Source organism: Alosa alosa, chromosome 23, assembly GCF_017589495.1.
Source record: "Alosa alosa isolate M-15738 ecotype Scorff River chromosome 23, AALO_Geno_1.1, whole genome shotgun sequence".
In the NCBI taxonomy this organism is placed as follows: domain Eukaryota; kingdom Metazoa; phylum Chordata; class Actinopteri; order Clupeiformes; family Clupeidae; genus Alosa; species Alosa alosa.
In genome coordinates, this window is record NC_063211.1 from 837,207 (window position 1) to 863,609 (window position 26,403).

Below are 26,403 nucleotides of genomic sequence, written 5' to 3' on the forward strand. Positions count from 1 at the left end.
TTATTTGCGGCTTATCATTATCTTTTTAAATAATTTTAAACCTGCTGTTATTCCATGGGGCTAGCCTCTGGATGTAGCCTACAAAACAAGCCGTAAACATGTCTTCTTACCATTGGCAGTAGACTGTAGGACGTTTGGTTCCACGATCTTCCTCTCTGCAACTGAACCTCCATGTTCAGATCATAGGAACGTCACCCATGTCCGCTTTATCTTGTGTAACGATGACGACGGTACTGAAATAACAGCGCAACTTATGAAAGTGCGTCCCCGGTGAAAATGCCAGAAGCTCGTCTGTCATGATTCCGGGAGCAGAGTTATCCCCTACCTCGGCCCTTTCCTCTGTTTCTCAAAATACAGTCTTATTTTCGACAGTAAACATAATATACTCCCTGATTGTGTCATTTTTTCGGCTCCCTTTTGGTCTCTTGCTGACCGGTTGTGCACTCCATTAGTTCCTGTGACATCTTTATGCCAGCTACGCAGTTAGGGGGCGTGATGTTCCTAGGGTAAACGAGCAGCTGAAGCTCTGGATTTCAGCTGAAGCCTTAATGAAACAAACAATCTCGTGTTCCGTCGTTGATAAACTTGCCATGTCGATATGGTTTAGAGGCCTATTAATATGTGCGCAACGTACATTGGAATGCGGACCCGAACTGCCATAAGAAAACTGACCAACAATCTTCTCGTAGCAACAAGCGCATTCTTCGGAGCAAGCAGTCACAGCCCGCAGCAGAATCCTCTGCGCCGTCCCAGATCACTTGCTGAAAACTACCTCCCTAGTCCCTCCTAGTCAGCGTAATAACAACATGCAGGGAAATCACCTGCGGTTGACGGCGAAGTTTGATAAAGCATCGTAGGCTACTAGAATCAATGTGTGCATAGCAGCCTAGGGCCTACTATAAATAACTGATTATTCTAATACGCACAGACACCGAAAGAAGAAAAAAGGTGTGACAAAAGCACTTTTCGGATTTCTCCTATAGCTGTTCGAAGTCTTGCAGGATGTCAAGTGCAAGTTCATTCCTGGCTTTCATTTAGATTTACTTCGCCGGTTGTGTAAAACTGATTTCCAAAAAACACACTTTTTCTGATTTGACTGTGAGTAGGCTATGGCATAGGCTACGCAGTTCCATTTGCTCCGCGGGTCTCTGCCCCTGCGTTTTCATTAAATCATGTTCATCATGTGATGGCCGCAGCCTCTGTCGGTGGAAACTTAAAGGGACCTCCCACGTGATCGAATCCCTGCACAGTCATTGAGGTGTGTGTGTGTGTGTGTGTGTGTGGCGGGGGTGTGTGTGTGGGGGGGGCTGTATTGGCTGGTCAGAGATCGTTAACAGGTTGCCACACATGTTACCCATGACATGTTTATGTGTCGCGTCTATGCGATGGCATAGGCTACTGTGTGCGCATTCTCAGATGAATTAAAATCATGTTAGAGCAACATTGGGAAATAAACTGCAATGGACTTGAAAAGTGGGACAAAAGTGAGAGACTGTGAAATAGAGAATTAGGCTATATGACGGTATGGAAGCAAAACAAAGGTCTGGATATCACATGAAGGAATCCTTTGACGCATGATGACGCATAGGTGGAAACACTGTATAGGACAGATGAAAATCTTGACCGATGTCCATTTATGGTGAATTAAGGATGGCGTCTTGCCAAGCACCCCGAAGTGCTGGCGCACTTAGCTGAAATGACATTATCTTCTTCCCTTACATCAGCTCGCTTCCGGACAAAGACAACTTCGCTCTGACCATGAATCACCTCGGCTAATTGGCTTTGATATTGTGAGGGTCAAGGAGGAATGGGTGGGTCACATGAGAAATTATGGTAGTAATCAATGCATAGACGCACCAAAACGTTTTTATACCCGCGTAATGACGCCCCGGACCGTTCCCCGCGTCCCCTCCATGTCCGTGGGCTGTGAGTGATTACAGTGGGAAGAGCCAGTGTGCGAATTTGAAACACAGCTCATCGAAAATTGGTTTCTTGACATGTTAAGTGAAACTTCCCAACACACTTAGACATACAGTTAGTGAGCTCGCTCCCTCACACACGTAACATGAAAAGGGGTCAAGAGGGATTCATCTAACATCTGATGTTCAAAAGTAGCCTATACATCAGCCTAAAAGTCTTACCCCAAAATAGAGCTAAACTAAAAAAGCTAGATTAGAGTATTAAGACAAACAAATTAATGCTTTTTATGTATCTTTTACTGGGAGATAGTCTAAATCTGTCTAAAGGACAATCCCAATAAAACAGCAAGACTGAATCATTTGAATTTCTTTGTAATAATGACAAACTCAGACATACCATGATCTCTTGGCTGATTAGACAAAGCACCCATCAAGAACATATCTTCCTCTGCCATTTATGATGAACAGCATCAAAAGGATTGCTCGAGAAAAATCCAAGAAATAAATGTGTTTGATCCTAATGTCGTGGCAGGGTTGGGGAAAACTGTTTTAGAGCCCATCACACATGTACAGCTCATAGTCATCAGAAGATTAATCATCTGGACCGTTAATAGCCTTGGGACCTGTTCACAGGGCTTTTTAGATCATGCACCTAAATCGTAGTCCCCTGACAGCTTTGCAAGTGATGGCATTTGCGTGGAATGGCAGCTCTCTCCTGAATACTAAGTAGTTGCACTGGCAGTAATAACTACACAGGAGCCTAACACGTTTGACCAATTAGGGTCATCACTGCTCCTGGAAGTTTCAGGCGTGGGCCTTGTAAATATCAAAAAACAATGTTGACAAAATATTGACCTGTCATCCTGACCTTTTCCACCGTTTTTTTGTCCCTGTCACAGGCTAAGAAAAACATGCCCAAAAAATTCTCCATTCACAGCTAGGCACACAAAACTACAGGACTACTGTTGCACTACTTTTTGCACCTTCACCATGACACACACTCTCTTGAGCACCTCACCATGCACACAGAACTACAGGACTACTGTTGCACTACTTTTTGCACCTTCACCATGACACTCACTCTCTTGAGCACCTCACCATGCACACAGAACTACTGCCCTGTCACTGCAAGTGTCTCATGCTTGATCATCCTCAAGCACACTGTGGATTTTTTAAATTTAAATTATATAGTATATCTATCTATCTATCTATCCTTCCTCCAGCATGAGCTACTAGTGAGGAATACATGTTGACCCCATAGGCTACTAGTGGCCATGACTAGGTTATAAGATGCATCAGGGACTGTAAAGAAATAAATTAGAACTGTCTCTTTAAGAGATGTCACTCCCAGATCTTACTTGACGATCGTTGCTGCCTGTTATTTGTGCAACAAGATGGCGGTGGCTCCTGAGAACAGAGTGCTTTCCTACAGTGTTTTTAAATGGAGCTCTTACTCCTCTACATACTTGCCAGAGTGAGTAACACATTCACAGACGGACCGTGATTCTCTCTTTGTATTTCGGTGACATAAGTGTCCTAATCGGTCATATGTTTATTCTCATCTCGACCCAAGTTGAAAGCGGGCCAAGTACTCCACCTAGACAACCAGGTTAGCTAGCAAGTGAGCCACCTAATTGGCCCGATAAGGCTAGGGAACAAAACAGCTCGTTTAACTTCATGCCCATACCGCGCTCATATTCTGACAACACCTTGCAAATACAATGGGCTTTTAAACATTTTGTCTTCGGTTCTTGCATTGCACACTATTTGCAGATTCGTCTTATCACAAATTGCAACGTATGCAAGGTAGCCACGAAGCTAACTGTTAGCATGTAGGCTATTTGGCTTAATTCACAACTCAAAGCTAACGGGGGTTAGATAACAGTTTTGAGCTCGCTGGCTAGGGTCTGCCTAGTGGTAACTAAGATAGCACTAGACATCTTATAGATCTTCAGTTATATTTTCAGGGCGCCACCTGTCCGGTAAGAACGGACTGCTTTCAACTCTTATGTTACTTCCTTTTTTGCTGATGTAACCTTATTTTTGTTAGTATATCATCACGAGATGGGTTGTGTAACTTGGCTAGCTGCTACCCAGCTAACGTTAGCCGTTTAGCAAGGTCTTCAAGCAACCCTGGCTACGCTCGCTGATGCTCGTATTACCAGGGAAATCTGATGATGACAGTAACGATCAACCAAGCAGAAATGCAAGCTATCTATTTTAGACTCTTAATGACAGTAGTATGAGTTGCAAGACGGTCACGAGGACAATAATTTCATTATTCTATCGTTACTTGATACCGAAACGTTACGATACAGGAATGGTGACAGTGCTGATGACCTGGAGGTGTCTAAAGATTAGTCTATCTGCACGAGATATGCTCCTTAAAATGCACATTGTTTGGCAGTGGTGCGAAGGATGCGGTTTTTTAATAAACATGTTTGTAGTCGGTAGCCTATAGTGTACGTGCATATTGCTTTGTAGTCGGTAGCCTATAGTGTACGTGCATAATGCCAAATTGGCCGAAATGTGCAGTGCCGTTGTGCGAATTTCTCACATTGTAACAGGTTTTATATTTTCCAGGCTTCTTCTCTCATCAACTCTAACCTTCTTAATTGTTTACAGAAACATCTTGGTGGATAAGCCCAGTGACCAGTCTTCACGATGGTCCTCTGAAAGTAACTACCCTCCACAGGTAAACATTTCTTCTTCCCGTCGTCCAAGTGGCAAAAGGCTACTTAGGTAAGGTGTCAGTGGAGAATCACTGACATGTTTCAAAGGGTAATAGCATGCTGAAGGCTACCTCAGAGATGCACACAAGGTTTCCCACTGCTGTGGTTGCAAGAATGGATGGATGACATTATGGCGACTGGTCTAAATTAGATCACTGATGCGCTCATATTGACAGTGCTCTTCCAGTGGTTGCCATGAGAGCTAACATGGTACTCTGACTCAGATTAGCAGAGTCTACGTGTGGGCAAGTTGGGCCCACCTGCTGAAACATGGCTTTTCTCTCTCGCTTTGTCTCTTGTTGCTTGGCTTTTCTCATACACATACCAGCTCATACTCGTGGTGGTTGTCTGAAGGAAGCATAGCATATGATAGTTACTGTCATAGATACAAACCATTCTTGACTAACCACATAGAGAGTAAAAAACAGAAAATAAACCAAATGAATCCCTTAATTTGTAGTATGCTGCATATTTAGACCTCAGTTACACTATGAACAGTCTTCGTCATCTAGTCTCTTGTCTGGTGCTCTCCACTTGCTGAGATTAATCTGATGACCAGGGTTTGATGAGCCCCATGTTCCAGCAGCAGGGCTACAGCAGATAGACACAGGACTGAATTAATGACTGTCGGCAGGACGCCCTGTTAGCTCTCATGGCAGATAATGTGTAAAGGACTCTTTAAGATGAACGGAGCATCGATCTGCTGTGGACTCCTCCCAGGGTGCAATCAGTCCAGCCTGGGCAGTGCCCACAGCGGTAGGCAGTCGATGCCTGAGCTGCCAACCGGCAGATGGCTGTCATTTTTAACAGCCGAGCGCTGTCGCCATCGTCATCATCGTTACCATTAGAGGCTGAACCCCTCCCACCTATTGGTAATCGCTGCTCCTACAACCGACCAGCCCGGATTGCGTCTGTGTGGAAGCGGCGGCACATGGAGCCTTTTCTAAATGTGAACACCTGATGGATTACTGTTACGTGTGCTCAGAAATGTGATGGAATTATTTAGACACACTCATGGTTAAGTCACTGAAATGGCTCTGTGAAGTGTGAGCTTCTAAGTCCTGCTAGCATGGCAGTGGGATTTGAGGTACAACAGTCTAGTTAAGTGTGTCTTAATGGGAAGTAAGGATTGATTAATGGAGGCTGTATTTGTCTTCATCAGAGAAAAGCTCTTCCCAATAAAGAGGTGGCCAAGACTGATCCACATACCTGTAATGTTTGTGCAAATGATGTGGAAATGCAGTCCTGCTATTGGCATAGTGCGGCCACCAAGCAACCCCACTCCATACAGGAGCAGTTGTTTATGATGGCGTCAAGCATCTCCCCATCCATACAGGAGCAGTTGTTTATGATGGCGTGAAGCATCTTCACCTTGACTGTACTTGAGGGGCGTAATTGGCACCCGTCTTGATTGAGGGAGGAAAATTATGTGAGTGACAGTTTTTGAGAGCCTAACGGCGTTTGAAACGTTGATGAGTCGGTGGCTCGTTGCGGATAATTCTAGTTGTGCGTTGAACAGCAGTAGTTTCTCCACATTGATGAGTCGGTGGCTCGTTGCGGATAATTCTAGTTGTGCGTTGAACAGCAGTAGTTTCTCCACATTGATGAGTCGGTGGCTCGTTGCGGATAATTCTAGTTGTGCGTTGAACAGCAGTAGTTTCTCCAGCTGTCAGATCTGCCGTCCTGTCAGAATGGTCTGTGCTTAAGAAAAAAAGTTTAGTGCTATTTTTCTTAGATTAAGTTCTAGCATAAGTCGTACACATAAGTTGTGTTCGCGCAGCGTTTTCATGAGTGGCTTTTTATCATCGACAAAGTCATCGGGAGTGTGAGGGTGCTTATTCCCCCAGTGCATCGGGAGTGTGAGGGTGTGTATTTCCCCAGTGCATCAGGAGTGTGAGGGTACGTATTTCCCTAGTGCATCGGGAGTGTGAGGGTGCATATTTCCCCAGTGCATCGGGAGTGTGAGGGTGTGTATTTTCCCAGTGCATCAGGAGTGTGAGGGTACGTATTTCCCTAGTGCATCGGGAGTGTGAGGGTGCGTATTTCCCAGTGCATCCACAGAGATGTTGTTTGCTTGTTTGTTTGCATTAGGATCAGCTTCAGAGGTGCTTCATTGGTGCATTCTGTTCTAAGTGAACTTGGTAGTGTATGGAACACATGAAGGTTCTAAGTGAACTTGGAAGTGTATGGAACACATGAAGGTTCTAAGTGAACTTGGTAGTGTGCGGAACACATGAAGGTTCTAAGTAGTGTACGGAACACATGAAGGTTCTAAGTGAACTTGGTAGTGTACGGAACACATGAAGGTTCTAAGTGAACTTGGTAGTGTCCGGTACACATGACGGTTCTAAGTGAACTTGGTAGTGTACGGAACACATGAAGGTTCTAAGTGAACTTGGTAGTGTGCGGTACACATGAAGGTTCTAAGTGAACTTGGTAGTGTCCGCACACATGACTTGTTCTAAGTGAACTTGGTAGTGTACGGAACACATGAAGGTTCTAAGTGAACTTGGTAGTGTGCGGTACACATGAAGGTTCTAAGTGAACTTGGTAGTGTACGGAACACATGAAGGTTCTAAGTGAACTTGGTAGTGTACGGAACACATGAAGGTTCTAAGTGAACTTGGTAGTGTGCGGTACACATGAAGGTTCTAAGTGAACTTGGTAGTGTACGGAACACATGAAGGTTCTAAGTAGTGTACGGAACACATGAAGGTTCTAAGTGAACTTGGTAGTGTACGGAACACATGACGGTTCTAAGTGAACTTGGTAGTGTCCGGTACACATGAAGGTTCTAAGTGAACTTGGTAGTGTGCGGTACACATGAAGGTTCTAAGTGAACTTGGTAGTGTCCGGTACACATGAAGGTTCTAAGTGAACTTGGTAGTGTGCGGTACACATGACGGTTCTAAGTGAACTTGGTAGTGTCCGGTACACATGAAGGTTCTTCCTCTTCCTTCCCACCGTGCCTCCAGAAGCCCACTGTACACAAGAAGTCCTAATTTTATTGACCGGCAACGACCAAAGGCGGCAACGAGCCAAAATGAACCAGAGCCATTTGAATAACTTGGCATAATGCTAATGCTAACTTCTGCTAATTTAATCCCATGCGTGCGAACAGAAGCCCAAACATGGGTGGGAATCAGTGCAATGCTTCCACACGCTACATGATGGCTTTAGTTCATATGCATCTGGCAGTCAATTAAATTCGAGCCCAAGGCCTTTCTCCTTTGGGGACTGGGGGCCTTGCTCCTTTGGGGGTTTTCCTGGATGGAATTCACTGGTAATTTAGGCTTTGTGAGGAGCAGGTTTCCCTTCTGAATGTTCTAAAAAGCGCTTGATGGCAGAGGATGTCGAAATGAAACTGAAGGTTTGAAAAGGGATTCAGTTTTCCGTAAGTGGTGAGGAGGTGAATTCTTGGTGTATTCAGTCTTGGTATTCTTGGTAAATTAGTTGTTGGTATTAGTATGGTACTTGGTATTCTTAGTAGGAGGGGAACTCTAAGGGTTTTATTAGAGTTACAATTCTCATCACATTGTACGCACAGTACTCCATATTAGTCACAGTGTTTCCTCCACGTCCATATTAGTCAGGTTCCCTGTGTGCCATATTGAGATTGTGACTCTTTAGTTTGATACTTTTTATGACCTTAATCCAAATGGAGCATTGCTACATCTTGGATCAGTCAGTTTTTAATAACATTGCCCATTTCTCTTAACACTCCTGTGAGGTCTCAGCAATGCCAACCAAAAAGTTGAGGTATTCATTCTTGTTCTTGCTGTTCTAAAAGCGTGTCTGTGCCTGGCAGTGTCTGACCCTGAAGCTGCAGTCCTTGTTCTGGTTCTTGGGTTCTAGATGCTTGTGTCGTTCTGGTGATGCCTGGTTCTCACAGCTTGTCCTTGTTGTTTTGGCAGTACCTGACACTGAAGTTGGAGCGGCCGGCCATCGTGCAGAGCATCACCTTTGGGAAGTACGAGAAGACCCACGTGTGCAACCTGAAGAAGTTCAAGGTGTTTGGGGGAATGAGTGAGGAGAACATGACCGAGCTTCTGTCCAGGTGAGCCAGTAGCAACCCTGCACTGTTATTGTTCAGTTAAGCAAACGTTGTTGATGTTTTTTTTAAAATTATTATTGTTGTGTTACTGCATTTAACTAAAAACAATGTATAGGCCTTGCTCTTTAAAAAGGATGAATTAAATAAATTAAACACAGCAGGAACACATCATATGCTCAGGGAAGAGGAACTAGACAACACTCTTTGTCTTAGGAGCGTACTTACATCAAATATCTTAATCTCCTCTCCTCTCCTCTCCTCTCTTGCTCCCTCTTTCATCCCCTCTTCTCCTCCCCTCCTCTTCTCCCTCCTCTTCTCCCTCCTCTCCTCTCTCCTCTTTCCTCTTCTTCCCTCTCTTCTCTCTCTCCTCTTCTCCTCTCCTCTTCTCCCCTCCTCTTCTTCTCTCTCTTCTTCTCTCTCTTCTCCTCCTCCTCTCCTCCTCCTCTCCTCCTCCTCTTCTCCTCCCCTCTTCTCTCCTCCCCTCAGTGGTCTTAAGAATGACTTCAACAAGGAGACCTTCACGCTCAAGCACAAGATCGAGGAGCAGATGTTTCCCTGCAGGTTCATCAAGATAGGTGAGCATAACCCTCCACTTTCTCTGAAGGCGACCAATCCTAAGATAGCGTGGTGAGCATGCTCTCCTCCTTTTCAATGTTCTCTCTCTCTCTCTCTGTGGGCTCTTAAGATTATGAAACATAAATATGAATGTAATGTTTGGGAGCAGGTGGTAGGAAGAGATCTAAAAATACCTGCGTAGAAAGCCGTGCTGTGTTCTCATTCGAATGGGGGAAATGTCCACGCGAGGCCAAGGAATGTAAGGACACTAGATTTAATTTGACCAGAATGGCTTTTGAAATTGGTGTTCATGAAAGTGTGTAATCTGTTGGATATTTATGGTTTTATTTGTTGATTCTTGCTGCTGTAATTATGTTACGGGTGGAATGGGGCGTTGGATATCCAATTGTTTATTCAGTAGTAAACAATTTGCCTTTGTGTTAGTGTTTTATAAATATATATAAATACACAGGCAGGACAATAGACACAAGCCAGAATGCATAGTGTGTGTGTGTGTGTAGTGCCTCTTATGTCATGGGGACCAAGCTTCAACTTCAGCATCTGGTACATCGAGCTCCACGGCATTGAGGAGCCAGACGTGGTCCAGCCCTGCTTGAACTGGTACAGCAAGGTGTGTGTGTGCCTCTGTCCCCCTACACACACACTCCCACTCACTCACATGGACACACACACACACTCCCACTCACTCACATGGATCCACACACACAGACATGACCCTTTTTTGCTCAGACACTCGCCTCTACAATCCTTTTTTTATTCAAACGTTGAGTCAATATATATATGTGCCAGTTGTGATGAGGACATTAAAACATTCACTTTAGCACTAAGCGTGTGTGCGCGCGTGTGTGTGTGTGTGCGCGCGTGTGTGTGTGTGCGCGTGCGTGTGTGTGTGCGCGTGCGTGTGTGTGTGTTGGCCTTTTGGCCCAGCAGTACAGGGAGCAGGAGGCCATCCGGTTGTGTCTGAAACACTTTCGGCAGCACAACTACACGGAGGCGTTCGAATCGTTGCAGAAGAAGACGCGCATCGCTCTGGAACATCCCATGCTCACACATCTGCACGCACGCCTAGTGCAGAGCGGCGACTTCGACGCCTGCGAGGAGCTCATCGACAAGGCCGTCAGAGGTGAGCGAGTGAGCGTGTGTGTGTGAGGCAGGTGAGGGTGTCACAGGTCAAAGTTCAAGTTCAGACAGTTAAGTTCGGGGTGGGGGGGGGTGGTATTTCACAGCAACAAACCCAAAGGTCAAAGTTGAGGTAGAGAGACACTCTTTGTGTATTCCCCAAGGGGATGTTAGTTTTTTGGCAGTCTAGGCTGCAGCAGTGCACGTTGCCTGTTATTAGATTATACACACAGTCACAGATGTCGTGCGTCATGGAAAGTAATGACAAACAAATGGCAGGCAAATCTTGTGTAGAGTAAATACACATCCTTGAATTTCCCCTGGGGGATCAATAAAGTATCTATCTATCTATCCATCTATCCATCTATTTATCTATCCATCTATCTATCCAAGTGTAGAGATGTAGATGGTTGTGTAATTGTAAGTGGTACAAATCACCATGAAGAACCGGCCACTCTTGACTCGTTAACTGACCGACACCTTATGAAGTGGTGCCGAAGTGACCGTGACGTGGAAGTGACCACATGACCACAGCCCCGGTGCCACCTGAAGCTCTTATAACGTCACCTCGCCACAGGACTGACTGTTGAGTTGCCATGGCTACTGTGTCCACTGTCCGCCACAGCCTTATGGGCACTGCTTAATGCACACGCTGCTGGGACTGCATGCAAAGTGGATACGACCCTAAGAATGACCTCATAGTGACCTAACTTGGGGCTGTGTGTGTGTGTGTGTGTGTGTGTGTGTTGGGGAGAAGGCTGAGGGTCAAACTGAAAGTCCTGTGGCCATAGCATAACCCTTATGCTGACCACGCAAGCACACAAAGCAGGAAGGGCTCTCTTTGGCCTTGGCCTTGTGTTTCCTCTTTCCATATGACCGTCATGCTCCATACAAGGTCACACTCGGCCTCACCTACAGTCCCACCACACTAGGTCAGTTCTAGGGATGTAACGATTACCGGTATGATGGTAAACCGCGATAAAAATGTTGACGATAACAATTACCATTTTCTTTTTCAAATATCATATTTATCACGGTTGATTACTGCGGTGTGGAAACCGTGTGTTTAATCCAACAAGCTTCATCCGAGCCTGCTTTTGGCATACAGTAGGCCTGGTACAATGAAACAAAACTGGTACCCTACTGATTCTGTTGTCTAATTGATGGTTTAAACTACGATTAGGCTACACCTGATTACGTACACAAATTTTTCTGTTTTCACATTTTGTTTGAGTTGGTTTTCATGAGGATGCAACGTTACATGTTGTTGCATTTGCTCACGCTGCTGTGACAGGCCTGCAGGGAAACGTAAACGTGACCTGGAGGTATTTCACAATGTTCCAAACATCTGTCAGAAGTCAAACTTGAAATTCCAGAACTTTCCTCATAATGTTCCAGGTTCCCAGAGTACTTGGGTGTCGCTCACCACAGTTGACCGGCTAACTGAAATCCTGTCTTGTGAAACAGCCTTCATGAATCAAATCCCCTGCGCTCACCCCCGAACCTGCAGAGTCGGTGCGCGTAGCAGGGAGTCATGCTTCAGTGACGGCGTACGATTCCCCCATTACTAAAATTTCCCTCGGGATGAAGAAAGTGTCTGTCTGTCTGTCTGTCTGTCTGTGAGTGATGATTCAGGTGTGTGTGACTGACGAGGCTGGGAAAGGTTAGGGTGATGCAGTAGCCTGTGCGTGTGTGACTGACATGAATGTGACAGACTGTTACACCTCCAGCCTTGGTGATGTGAGCTGCGTAGATGGTGACCATGGAGACTGCCGATGAGCTGTGCTGCCTCTTCCCCTCTTCCTCTGTTGCCACGTGTTGTAATCCATTTGTTCTCTCTTTCCTCTCCTCCTTTGCTCTCTCTCTTTCCTCTCCTCCTCTGCTCTCTCTCTTGTACATTTCTCTCCGTGTGTGTGTGTGTGTGTGTGTGTGTGTGTGTGTGTGTGTGTGTGTGTGTGTGTGTGTGTGTATAACCAAACCCTACTACCTTTGCCACATCTTGCTCTCTTACTCCTCTTGTTACCCTCTGCTCCTTCCTTGATCATCCATTCCTGTTCTCTCTCTCTCTCTCTTTCTCTTTTTCTATTTCTCTCGATCTCTCCCTCTCTCTTTTTCTCTCTCCCTCTCTCTCTCTCTCTCTCTTTCTACCCTCCTTTCCCCTCATCTGCTGCAGATGGTTTGTTCAACCAGTACATCAGTCAGCAGGAGTATAAACCCCGCTGGAGTCAGATCATCCCCAAATGCAACAAAGGTACGACACACACACACACACACACACACACACACACACAGAATGTGTGACATCATGTGACTTCTGCTTACTGTCACTTTCACTATGATTCTTAACTTCCTCTCTTTCCCCATCTTTTGGCCTCTCTCTCTCTCTCTCTCTCTCTCTCTCTCTCTCCCTCTCTCCTGGGCAGGTGATGGAGATGAAAGCCGGCCTGGCATGAGAGGTGGCCATCAGATGGTTATTGATGTGCAGACAGGTGAGATTTTGAAAACGTATACACTTGTACACTCTCACCCACTCACTCTCTGTTTGTCTGTCTGTTTCAGACAGATCTACACACGCACACACACAGACACACACGGGGCTCGATATTTAGCACTCCCAAGCACCAATGGCGCGTATATTTTTGTATTGGCGGCTGAATTGTGGCAGATACTGCGTCACGTTGGCGTGTTGAAAGCAGCTGCTTATCAACTGCAAGAATAGGCTACTTCAGTCTGTCATGTTAAACTGGCTTGCCATATCAACTCTGCTACTTCAGTCTGTCGTGTTAAACTGGCTTGCCATATCAACTCCACTTTGCCTCGTGGTTCCGTTCGCCCAATGTTGACATGATCAGGATTTATTTTCCGATAGGCTATGCGGCTACGAGAAAATGAAACTTCACGAGTCTTACGGTTATTTGGTTACCCTTTCATGCATCTGCTGAGAAAACAACTAGATCGCCACACCAACAGAACTTGAAAGTTTCAGATGTTGCATAGAAACGTAGCCTATTGCTTGCTTACCTTCACTTTCAGTGATGGCGTACCCAGTACTTACAGAATGATATGAAAGACGTGATTCATAGCTCAAAACCCGTTGCCACAGTCATATTTTTGCAGTGGTCATTATAGCAAAGATCCTTGATTACTGACCAAGATAGAGCCACGTAATTGGTCCACTTCACTCCAACACTGTCTGATTACAGGACCTCTGGGAAGCGCGTTCATTTGAATAGAACATGCAGCGGAACGTGCAGCGGAACGTGCAAGCTTCTGCAGTGTTCTGAAGAGTTGAAAAAGAGGCTAATGATTGGCTACTTCTACAGCGTTCTGAAGAGTTGAATAAGAGGCTAATGATTGGCTACTTATGAAAAGCACTGTTTAGTTTTGGCCAGTAAAAAATATGTCTGGCCGGTGATTTTTTTCATCTACCAGCCACTTTGTAGCCTGACGAGCCGGACCCACATCAAGATGTAGGATCTGGGGACTTATCATTCGCAGTGCTCAGTCTGAGGGGCGGGATAAACGGTTGTCTTTCAAATTCCCTCTGCATGCATCATCATGAGTCCCATGCGTTTCCCACCAGCGGAGCTAGTTGTTCAAACTTTTGCCAACTTAAAAAAAGCTTAACTCGAGTCGTGCTGTTCGCCAACAGCAACATCCATCTTCTTTGTTTTCAAGTAGCAGGGAATTCACACCGTTGCAACTCTGCCATCAATCATTATGTTAAGCCCGCCTACCGACTATGTACACGATGTGATTGGCCTGATCGAAGTTAGCTGCCGCTAGGGTGCGTCTAGATTTCTAGGCTAGCCACTTTGACTATTAGGCCAAAAAGTTAATTTCTACCCCTGCACACACACTCACACACTCACACACTGACACTTACACACACTCACACAGTCATGCAGCATGACTTGAATTTCCCCTTGGGGATCAATAAAGTATCTATCTATCTATGCTCAAAAGCAAGCCCTCACTCAGACCATCTAGTGTAAAGTAGTAGTGACTGTTCAAATGAAACTTTCTCTGAAGCTCAACGGAATTCCTACATCATTTGTTACCCTGAAAACAATGTAGCGCAGTGTTTATTTGTCGGTGTGGGTGTGTTCGTCTGTGTGTGAGAACAAGCCAAGTGAGACAGGTGACACCTGAATAACTCTATGTCTGTGTGTGTGTGTGTGTCCCCTCTCTCAGAGACGGTGTATTTGTTTGGTGGCTGGGATGGCACGCAGGACCTAGCAGATTTCTGGGCGTACAGCGTTCAGGACAACCAGTGGGCATGTCTCTCCAGAGACACAGAGAAAGAGGTGTGTGTGTGTGTTTTGTACGTATGTGTGTGTGTGTGTGTGTGTGTGTGTGTGTGTGTGTGTGTGTGTGTGTGTGCTTGTGTTCATGTAAATGAGTAAGACCTTTCCAAAACACTCCCTTGGGGTATTCCTGCACTCAGATAGCACACACTGATAGAGTGACTGAAAGAGTGAGCGTTTGGGCGACTGAAAGAGTGAGCGTTTGGGCGAGTGAGCGTTTGGGCGAGCGATTGGGCGAGTGAGCGTTTGGGTGAGCGAGTGAGCGGTTGAGCGAGCAAATGCTGCATCGCCCTGCGTTCTGTTGCGCAACTCACAGCGGTCTGCCAGTGCATGAGGACAGATAAGGTAATACGGAGCTAGGAGACCGCTTGGCTCAGGTGTCGGCCCCTCTGGCCCCTGACTGCGGCAGGCGCTAGCTTCACGGGACAAGCACACAGCAGTTGACCTGAGTGAACCGCACCACAAGCCCACAAGCCATCACGTCAGACTCCGTTGCATTTGGGTTCTCACACACCTTGACCTGAACTGTTTTTTCTGGACGATATATTGTATTCTATGTTATATAATATATTCATATATTATATAATCTGTTGATATATTGCAATACATTAGATTATTGACATGTTGTCATTTTGTTATTTTAACCTAATCACACAATAATGCAACTATACGGCTTCTCTCAACCTGCAACTGCCACTGGTGATGTTTCAAATGAACTGTAGTCAGATGTATTGCCAGGCTTCCTTGCTCCTGTACGAGACCCAAAACACATTGCCTTGCACAACCACTCTAATCAACACTAATTAGTCTTTTAGCAGACACTTGCTGAGGGCGCACATACATCAACATCTAAACTACAGCTACGTTGTCTAGGAAACAGCATCTAAACTACAGCCATGTGGTCTAGGAAACAGCATCTAAACTACGTTGTCTAGAAAAAAGCATCGAAACTACAGCTACGTTGTATAGGGTATGGCTGACCTCGGCCCTCAACGTAACCTAAAAGAAAAGCTAGAACTAACCTACACACTGGCCCTACGTGAAGTAAAGACGTGGAAGTAGAACCTACCGTGTGTGGGTGCCATGTGTGTTGTGTGAAATCACTGGGGTAGAGAACTAGACCTACACACAATAACAGGTTAAGACAACCCAAAGGAGTATAGCGTACTAGTGTTGATACTAGAAAGGTATCGCAATACCCTGAAATAAAAAATGAGGATGTTATATTACAAGTTTTAATAGAAGCCATATTTGCTATCATTTAAAAAAAGAGAATTTTAAGTTCCATGTCCTGTTGTCTAGGCCTATTCTGTTGATGTTTAAGGTTTTTGCTGTGGTATCATTTTGATATTGGTATCGAGATACTTAGGCATGATATCGTATCAATGTCATTATTTTGATATTGGTATCGAGATACTTAGGCATGGTATCGTATCAATGTCATAATTTTTGTATTGTGACGACACTAATGCAGAGATACTGTTTCAAATACTGCGATTGGCTGATGCAGCTTGTGCTGAGAGACCTGTCCACAACAGCGAAGGAGTGGCCAGCCATATATGTCCCCTTCCCTCCTATCTGCAGAAGTACGCTGGGGCCTTTATGTTAGTCTTTATTGGGTTTTAGGTTTTAGGTTGCGTAATCATCGTGACAGGCCTATTTACACCATTTTTTTCTTCACATGTGCACGCACGCACACACACACAGATGTGCATATGCAGGCATCGAAGCACGTTTGACAGACACGAGCAGCCACCAACTCCATGACTGCCCACGTGTACTCGAAGTGGCATGTTTTACACGCACACACACCGACACGGTTACATAGCGACCCTCTCTGTCCGCTTGTCCACAGCCGCGTGAAGATCACATGGCGTCTGGGAGCTGCGGGGTTGCGTGGATGTCAGGGCTGTTTACACTATTAAACTGAATGAGGAGGAGGGAGAGAACGAAGGAGGGAGAGAGAGGAGCAAAGGAGAGATGGAGAAACGATGGGGGTGAAAGGAGAGAGAGAGAGAGAGAGAGAAAGAGAGAGAGAAAGAGAAAGAGAGAGAGAGAGAGAGAGAGAGAGAGAGAGAGAGAGAGAGAGAGAGAGAGAGAAAGAGAGAAAAAAGAGACTTGGGGACTTTCCACTCTGACACAGCTGTGTGTGTGTGTGTGACCTGACACCATCTCTTGTTCTCTCCTTTGAGGCTGTTAACTCTTGCCACCACCTCCACAAGTGATGAGACGCATCTTACAGGAAGGCTAATGTCCACATCGGGGCAGCCGTGGCCTACTGGTTGGGGCTTCGGACTTGTAACCGGAGGGTTGCCGGTTCGAGCCCCGACCAGTAGACACGGCTGAAGTGCCCTTGAGCAAGGCACCTAACCCCTCACTGCTCCCTGAGCGCCGCTGTTGTAGCAGGCAGCTCACTGCGCCGGGATTAGTGTGTGCTTCACCTCACTGTGTGCTGAGTGTGTTTCACTAATTCACCGATTGGGTTAAATGCAGAGACCAAGTTTCCCTCACGGGATCAGAAGGGTATATATACTTATACTACTTACTTACATGTGTTGTAGTGGAGGGGGCATGATTATGATGGTTTTCATACCTCAAATCAAATCAGTCTATTTCTATAGCACCTTGCACAGTTGGCAGGATAATGTTCAAATCAAATCAGTCCATTCCTATAGTTGTAATACAAGGTGCAGAGCTAAGCAAAAACACCTATAACATCGCATATTGATAAAGGCCGGAAAGTATAGAGAGAGTAGAGAGAGAGAGCGATAAAGAAATAAAACAGAGAGAACCCGCCGAGGCAGCTGGTGGAATGGAAGGACAAATGTGCTCTAATCAGAACAGTGACGTGTGCATTCTGGTGGCGGCTGTGACCGTGTTCTCTAGAATGTTCTTTGAGGTACCGTAGGGGATGTTTGAGATGGGAGTGATGCTAATAAGGTCGTCATAGTGATCATGACTGATTTCATGATTTTGATATGATATGTTGATATTTGAATCGTTCACTGTGATAATTGTAATGATTATGATAGTTCTGGTTAGCGTCATGCCTCGTGATCATGAGCAAGGTTTTTGATCATGACGGGCTATTTGGTGGCGGAGGTGGACGATGACGAGCACTGCTATTGTCACTGTCAGAGCTGGGAGTTCAGTGACGCTAGTTGCTATGGTTACTTTTCAACATTGTAGTCAGCATGATAACACATGTTTTGCCTTTTGCTTTCTTCACGGAAATGAAAGGACTGAGGATGGAACGAAACATGTCATCAAAGGCCTCAAAGGTTCTTCCTGTTCTGTGTTGAACAAGGGGCCTCTGGGAAATGCAGTTCTCTTTTCTTGTTCTGCATTGTGCTTTCTCTTCTGCCCTGAGTCCTGCAGTGTCCTGCATAGCAGGGTCAAAGAGTCCTGCAGTGTCCTGCATAGCAGGGTCAAAGAGTCCGGCCCAGCGGCATGTGCTGTAGTGTCCTGCAGTGTCAAAGAGTCCGGCCCAGTGTCCTGCATAGCAGGGTCAAAGAGTCCGGCCCAGCGGCCTGTGCTGCTGATGTCAAAGAGTCCGGCCCAGCGGCCTGTGCTGATGATGTCAAAGAGTCTGGTCCAGCGGCCTGTGCTGATGATGTTGCCATGGAGCTTAAAGAGTCTGGCCCAGCCGCCTATGCTAATGATGTCTGCATGGAGCTCCATCTATCTTGGCTTGTTTGAATGTGTGTCTTTGCTCCTGGAGCTTATCATTGATCACCACCTATTGGAAGATGTAACATTGTATTGTGATGGTTTATCTACATAGATCAGGGGAATGAGGGCTACCTGAAGGACCCGAAATCATGTTCAAATGAGGGCTACTCATTTGAAACCATATGGAGGGCCACTCATTTGAAATCATATGGAGGGCCACTCATTTGAAATCATATGGAGGACTACTCATTTGAAACAAACAGACCCTCAGAACCACCCCTTTTTTGCGAGGGTGATCCTCCTAAATAATAGGCCTATGTGATTTTTACATTTAAGTTATCAATATTGTGTAGGCCTATGTGTTTAAGTTATCAATATTGTGTAGGCCTATGTGTTTAAGTTATCAATATTGTGTAGGCCTATGTGTTATCAATATTGTGTAGGCCTATGTGTTTAAGTTATCAATGTTGTGTAGGCCTATGTGTTTAAGTTATCAATATTGTGTAGGCCTATGTGTTATCAATATTGTGTAGGCCTATGTGTTTAAGTTATCAATGTTGTGTAGGCCTATGTGTTTAAGTTATCAATGTTGTGTAGGCCTATGTGTTTAAGTTATCAATATTGTGTAGGCCTATGTGTTATCAATGTTGTGTAGGCCTATGTGTTTAAGTTATCAATATTGTGTAGGCCTATGTGTTTAAGTTATCAATGTTGTGTAGGCCTATGTGTTTAAGTTATCAATATTGTGTAGGCCTATGTGTTTAAGTTATCAATGTTGTGTAGGCCTATGTGTTTAAGTTATCAATATTGTGTAGGCCTATGTGATTAAGTTATCAATATTGTGCCTATGAGCCTTTTGTATTAAGAAACGGTATTTTCATCTGATTCTTCAATACTTCAGTATCAATGTGCAACAAACTACCAACAGTTTTGTTTTGTTCATTTCAAAGTTTGCATGGGGAATCTAATCTTTGCTTTTTTGTTTAAAAAAAAAAAAAAAATTTTTGTGCAATTAATAATTTAGGATACAATTCTTAGCATTGCCCATTAAGAATTCAGAGGCTGTTTAAGTTCTGATTTCAGTGGACAATTCGGTTTTAACATTTCAATAGCAATCACCAGAAATTATCTAGAAATGATCTTAGCAAGTCTTTCTCTCTCGCTCTGATCCCAACCGATCCAAATGTTCATTTGTGCCACAAGCCAGGAGCAGGAAGTGCAGCTGAATGAAGGTTCTCTACTGCAGAGGGCTAAATAACGCTGCATCTGAATAAAGGTTCTCTACTGCAGAGGGCTAAATAAGGCTGCATCTGAATAATGGTTCTCTAGTGCAGAGGGCTAAATAACGCTGCATCTGAATGAAGGTTCTCTACTGCAGAGGGCTAAATAACGCTGCATCTGAATAATGGTTCTCTAGTGCAGAGGGCTAAATAACGCTGTAGCTGAAGGTTCTCTAGTGCAGAGGGCTAAATAATGCTGCACATGCATGTCTACGTGTCTGGACATGAGTGACCCTTATGGTGTGATGTGTGTGTGAGTGACCCTTTATGGTGTGATGCTGTGATGTGTGTGTGAAGTGACCCTTTATGCTGTGATGTGTGTGTGTGTGTGTGTGTGTGTGTTGTGTGTGAGTGACCCTTTATGCTGTGATGTGTGTGTGTGTGTGTGTGTGTGTGTGTGTGTGAGTGACCCTTTATGCTGTGATGTTTGTGTGTGTGTGAGTGACCCTTTATGCTGTGATGTGTGTGTGTGTGTGTGAGTGACCCTTTATGCTGTGATGTTTGTGTGAGTGAGTGACCCTTTATGGTGTGATGCTGTGATGTGTGTGTGAGCGACCCTTTATGCTGTGATGTGTGTGTGTGTGAGTGACCCTTTATGGTGTGATGTTTGTGTGAGTGAGTGACCCTTTATGGTGTGATGCTGTGATGTGTGTGCGAGTGACCCTTTATGGTGTGGTGTGTGTGTGTGTGTGAGTGAGTGACCCTTTATGGTGTGATGTGTGTGTGTGTGAGTGACCCTTTATGGTGTGATGTCATCTGTGTGTGAGTGACCCTTTATGCTGTGATGTGTGTGTGTGAGTGAGTGACCCTTTATGCTGTGATGTTTGTGTGTGTGAGTGACCCTTTATGCTGTGATGTGTGTGTGTGTGTGTGTGTGTGTGTGTGTGTGTGTGAGTGACCCTTTATGCTGTGATGTGTGTGTGAGTGACCCTTTATGCTGTGATGTGTGTGTGTGTGTGAGTGAGTGACCCTTTATGCTGTGATGTTTGTGTGTGTGAGTGACCCTTTATGCTGTGATGTGTGTGTGTGTGTGTGTGTGTGTGTGTAGTGACCCTTTATGCTGTGATGTGTGTGTGAGTGACCCTTTATGGTGTGATGTTTGTGTGAGTGAGTGACCCTTTATGGTGTGATGTGTGTGTGTGTGTGTGTGTGTGTGTGTGGTGACCCTTTATGGTGTGATGTGTGTGTGTGTGTGTGTGTGAGTGACCCTTTATGGTGTGATGTGTGTGTGAGTGACCCTTTATGGTGTGATGTCATGTGTGTGTGAGTGACCCTTTATGGTGTGATGTGTGTGTGTGTGTGTGAGTGACCCTTTATGGTGTGATGTTGTGTGTGTGAGTGACCCTTTATGGTGTGATGTTGTGTGTGTGTGAGTGACCCTTTATGGTGTGATGTGTGTGAGTGACCCTTTATGGTGTGAAGTCGTGTGTGTGAGTGACCCTTTATGGTGTGTGTGTGTGTGTGAGTGACCCTTTATGGTGTGTGTGTGTGTGTGAGTGACCCTTTATGGTGTGATGTCGGTTGTGTGTGTGTGAGTGACCCTTTATGGTGTGATGTCGTGTGTGTGAGTGACCCTTTATGCTGTGATGTCGTGTGTGTGAGTGACCCTTTATGGTGTGATGTCGTGTGTGTGAGTGACCCTTTATGCTGTGATGTCGTGTGTGTGAGTGACCCTTTATGGTGTGTGTGTGTGAGTGACCCTTTATGGTGTGTGTGTGTGTGTGTGTGTGAGTGACCCTTTATGGTGTGATGTCGTGTGTGTGAGTGACCCTTTATGCTGTGATGTGTGTGTGACCCTTTATGGTGTGTGTGTGACCCTTTATGGTGTGTGTGTGTGAGTGACCCTTTATGGTGTGTGTGTGTGTGTGTGTGTGTGTGTGAGTGACCCTTTATGCTGTGTGTGTGTGAAGTGAAGAACCTGTTGTGACTGAGCAGTGCACTATTGGGGACAAATAAAAGCTAGCTGTATCTAAAAAGCCGTCTTTGTCTGTCTGTCTGTCTGTGTGTGTGTGTGTGTCCCTCCAGGGCGGTCCGAGTGCGCGCTCCTGCCATAAGATGTGCATCGACTCGCAGCGGCGGCAGATCTACACGCTCGGCCGCTACCTGGACTCATCTGTGCGCAACAGCAAGTCCCTCAAGAGTGACTTCTACTGTTACGACATCCACAAGCACACCTGGACACTCCTCAGCGAGGACACCGCGGCCGACGGAGGACCCAAACTGGTGTTCGACCACCAGGTGCGAGGTCACACGCTGTCACGCTGTAACACACGCACATACGCACGCACATACAGTGGGCATCGCTTTCAAATGACCACTTCATTCACAAGCGTCTGAGGCGGAAGCTCTGCGTGAAGCTTTAGTACCACTTTCAGCCACTGTGCGTCGCTCTGCCACTGTACATCGCTCTGCCTGCAGCCCCTTCTGAAAAGCAGGAGACTTGCGAGAGTAATCCCAGCCTACTTAATTCAATAACAAAATAAATCATGCATAATTAAACATTACCTCGATTTAGGGCTACTTTTGGGTATGTCTTAAGGCTTGACCTACCGCGATTGGTAACTTAAAAATCAAAAAAAATTTGCTGTCTACATTATTGTCAGTGTTGGGGTAACGAGCTAAACAAATCAAAACAGTGGTGTGATAATTGAGCCAGTACAGAAATAACTGTTCAGAATTAATCTGTAGCCTTTGGGTAGGCTTCTGCAGAAAACAATGTTGTTGGCGGTTTTAATACTATCTGGCGGCGTTTTTAACAGGCTATGCAATAGAGGCTTAGACAACTATGACCCACGCTTTGGTTTAAATAAATTAATTTGCCTACTTCTTGACTGCAATGTAGTCAATTGACTGCTTGACATGTCATTTTATTTTTTCTGTACAAGAAACAAATACATCTGCTTTATGCTGCAGAATTACATTCATAATTGGCTGACTTCTGCAGACGCACAAAAAAACACTGCCAGGCATATTTTCTGCATTTTGCCCTAATTGACCGACCCTGTCAATTTAGAACCGACCCAAATATTTCTCTTTTCCCCTTTAGTCCGACCCACTTGCCCGTTTGTAAACTTTAGTTAAGACCGACCGATTTTTTTTTTTTTTTTTTTTTTTTTTTTTTTTACTCTAAACAACCAATACAAATAAAATACTATTTATTTTAGTAGGCCTAAGTATTGTGAATATAAATTGCCTACATACAAGCGTGGGCTCTCTCTTATAGACCGAGTTGGGGCAGTGGGACAAAAGTGTCTCGCCAAATTTACTACCAAGCCCCCTAGACATTTTGCCGAGTTTTTTCGTTTCGGCGCAGTGTGAATGGGTCATATGCGGAAAGGGGAATCTGGGCGGGCATTTTGATGCTATGTCCAGCCCACCACAGGAGATTACCAAATCAATCTGATCAAAAGCAGCAATAGCAGAGACACTACATTATGTATAAAATTCCACAAAGTCTCCAGTCATTCAATGCCTGCTAGAGTGGACTGTAGCTTGGAATGCAATCAGTTGCCATAATAGGCTATCATAAAATCCAGCTTAAAAAAACAAAGCAGAACTCATGAGCTCCTGTCTGCCCTGTATGTATATCCTCTGATTGTAATGCTTTGGCAGATATCTAGGCGATATTTGTAACATTTGTTTTGTATTTGGCCTGTTATAAAATCGTAGTAGACCTATTGAACAATTTAAACACATTAGGAACATAGAAAGTTGGAGATATTCATAAAGACATCGCTGCAAATTTAAAACTACTCTACTATTACTTTCTGGAATGGCTAACTGTACAGGGGCATGCTTTACACCTTTGTGTTCGGGTAAGGTCTGCTGTTTATTCTGATATATGGGCTGTCATGTGTTGGAGGTAAAGTTAAGCGGGTTATTCCACCAAGATGAATGGGTAGGAGAAGGGAGAGCAAAAAAATATGATTAGATTAAAGTTACTTTTTCTCGCTAACGTTTACCACAACAACTAACCACTAACATCGCTTAAAAAGCTGAGAAAAGCTCTTTAAAATTGTGATACATGTGATGTTCGTGATGAATAGGCTACTTAGCAAGTAGTTCAGCAACTGGGCGGGACAGAATACCTTTACAGAGCAGCAGCTCACGAAAACATGATGTACTGCTTTAAATGCATTATCGCCACTACCCGCCTCGACTATCCTCTTACACGCTCTGCTGTACGTCACAATTTAATTTACTATAGCTGATCCTGCCTCTGGCCCCTAAAATGCATCATATGAACAGATCAGCTGGGTCAGCAAATTTTCACCTGGCTTTTCAGACACAAAAAAGAGCGCAAAAGATGTCTCCCCTTCCCCGCAAATTTAGCAAGGATCTCTTGTGAAAAGGCCTTAAACCCTGTGGCGCCATCTCTACACCATTGGTTTACGATGTCACACTATGGCCCTATATCAACCGTTCATTCACACAAACATCTCGACTAACGCTTTATTACTTGGCACTAGCTCTGGAAGAACTGTGCCCAGAGTACACAAATGTTTCACCAGCACATTTTAAATGACTTGATCAAAACCGTATAAACTGGAGGTACACCTGTTATCTGAGCAGTCTGTATGTCCTCATTTTGCAATGGCGAGGACGATATGAGTCTGTTGCATAGATGTCTGAGTCACGATAATGTTTGAAAACCACTGGCTTGTAATCACAATAATTTAACACCGCGACAGTTGGATGCCATCATGTTCCCATGCTACATTTTTTGGTGAGTAGCATAGAGATCGTTAAAAACAATAAAGTATGGCTCTCCGTTTGGGACATCGAAAAACGATATTTTTAATAGACTACCGCCGAGATGCTGACTTGCCAAAGGCCTCGGGATAACATGCTATCTCCATCATCATCAGTCAATGCCTCCCTGATCAAAGTGGGGAATGAAAGAAAAAGTTTGAGAACCACTGGCTTAACAAGTTACCTGCAGTCCAGAACACACAGCATATTGCAACAGAAAGTTGCCTTTAAATCAACTACTATTTGTTCCAACAGCATTCAAACAAAGCCTTTATAAAAGTGAAAAAAAATATATATATTCCATAAGAAGTAAAATAAAATACTGTTACTGTAGTAACTGTATCCCAAGCTTCAGCTCCCCGCCTGTGACAGGCAGATGACCGCTAAATTCTCAGCTTGTTTATACCCCATGCTTGAACGCAAGTAAGACCGCTAGGCCCATCACTGTGGGTGCGGTAGCCTATCCTACCTTTCTGGGATTTAAGTCAAGCAATATAACCATACAAATGTTTCAAAATGAGTAATTTCGAATTTGGAAGTCCTAGCCGCATAGGATTTCAAACAGGCTAAAATGCACAGCTGGTAGGAAGGTGTGATTTGTTGGGGCAGGGCCGTATTAATCCGGGCACAATTGTCTGATGGCCCCCTGCCCCCCAGTCAACGTGAATCGGGTGGTCAGTTAATAGGCTATGCGAAATAGTTTTCAACATTTTGAATATTGGTGTCGGTGAATTAGAAATGTTCTCAAAGCAGTTTTATGGCTGAAAGCTGCTTGGATCCCCCCCCCTGTCAAGCAATATAACCATACAAACGCTACAAGCACTCATTGTTTCAAAGGTAAATTCGGCTTTGTCAGAACTGAGCTGTAGACGATACCAACGGCATGCCCAATTGAAAATAAATTAACATAACGCAACACAGACCCCGCTCTCGGCCAGTCACTGACATGAACGAAAACACAGAACCCGCTTCTCTCCACGGCAGTCACTGACAGTAGCCTAGAATAAATGCATGGGGAAAAAAACTTCCCCATGACAAAGACATCGTAAAACACTGAAAGTTAATATTTTGTCACTATAACATACAGCTGTCCTTTTGTCAAATGTATTTATGTTCCAAGTAGCCTATAGTGCGAATTCTGCTTCACAAAGTTGAACAAATACGGTTGCTATTTACAGAAAAAAAAATACTAAATAGCCAGTTAGGGTTTACAAGCGCAGGTTGGTAAATTATGATTGGCCAACTTGAGGAATATACAAAACAGGGGAAATTCTTTCTCTAGTAGCTGAAGTAGCCTCAGGTGCGCCGCGTAGACATAAGCCCGAACATGCAAGCCAATGAATCATGCTCTCCGCGACAATCACGCATGTTAAACTTAAATAGGTTAACATCACACTAAGTTCGCCTTCAAGCAAGGAAAACGATGATTTGTTTAGTTGGAAGGGCAAGGGGGGGGGGTAATAGGGCAACACAGAGACAGGCCCCATGGCAGGGCTGTTATATGTATTAAAATATGGGATATTCTACGGAAAAACATTAAAACGGCAAGACGCGGGGAGAAGTTAAAATGAGAAACACGAAAAAGTTGGCATGTATTGTTTGTCCCCAGTATTGTGGGATTATTTGTCATATTATTAATCACATATGATTATTTGTGAAATTGCAAACAGGCAACACATTTGAAAAGGAAGGACTGGTAGCATGCAAGCTCAATGGAAAGATTGATTTAAGAACGTTATCACAGTGTGTGGCTGTGGCATAAAGCCGCTGGGAAGACAGCTTACAATTGGCAAGGAGGTCATGTCTTTTTTAACAATTCTGTCGGAGGGTCATTGAACAATTTCTACAGACAAAGGAGGGTCATGCAACTTTGACTGGAAGCAATTTAAAATTCCTCCGGTGGCCCTTCCAATAAATAACAGAACAGTCCCTGATTGCTGCTGGGCTATATGTCTTGGTTCATGTATGTTAATAACTGGTCAAATCACTTAG

The 26,403-nt window shown here is 44.6% G+C and overlaps 1 protein-coding gene and 1 long non-coding RNA gene across 4 annotated transcripts in view; one reads left to right on the top strand and one right to left on the bottom strand.

Annotated features, from left to right (window-relative positions):
• Positions 1 to 452, bottom strand: part of LOC125288311 — a 60,843-nt gene extending 60,391 nt beyond the window's left edge. The window contains exon 1 of the long non-coding RNA XR_007192475.1: positions 111 to 452. This is a non-coding gene — a long non-coding RNA (uncharacterized LOC125288311). The remainder of the gene's footprint in view (positions 1 to 110) is intronic.
• A 2,836-nt stretch (positions 453 to 3,288) lies between these two features.
• The window catches only part of mkln1 (muskelin 1, intracellular mediator containing kelch motifs), a 39,285-nt gene continuing 16,170 nt past the window's right edge, over positions 3,289 to 26,403 (top strand). For 2 of the 3 annotated variants that reach the window (XM_048234302.1, XM_048234301.1), the window contains exons 1-10: positions 3,289 to 3,393; positions 4,545 to 4,614; positions 8,566 to 8,708; positions 9,192 to 9,280; positions 9,782 to 9,891; positions 10,212 to 10,404; positions 12,574 to 12,651; positions 12,824 to 12,889; positions 14,595 to 14,707; positions 21,685 to 21,897. In XM_048234302.1, coding sequence (XP_048090259.1) covers positions 3,314 to 3,393; positions 4,545 to 4,614; positions 8,566 to 8,708; positions 9,192 to 9,280; positions 9,782 to 9,891; positions 10,212 to 10,404; positions 12,574 to 12,651; positions 12,824 to 12,889; positions 14,595 to 14,707; positions 21,685 to 21,897 — 1,155 coding nt within the window. In that variant the 5' untranslated portion in view covers positions 3,289 to 3,313. Of the gene's footprint in view, positions 3,394 to 3,807; positions 3,902 to 4,544; positions 4,615 to 8,565; positions 8,709 to 9,191; positions 9,281 to 9,781; positions 9,892 to 10,211; positions 10,405 to 12,573; positions 12,652 to 12,823; positions 12,890 to 14,594; positions 14,708 to 21,684; positions 21,898 to 26,403 lie in introns of those variants that run through there. The other variant, XM_048234303.1, reaches the window with a different exon arrangement.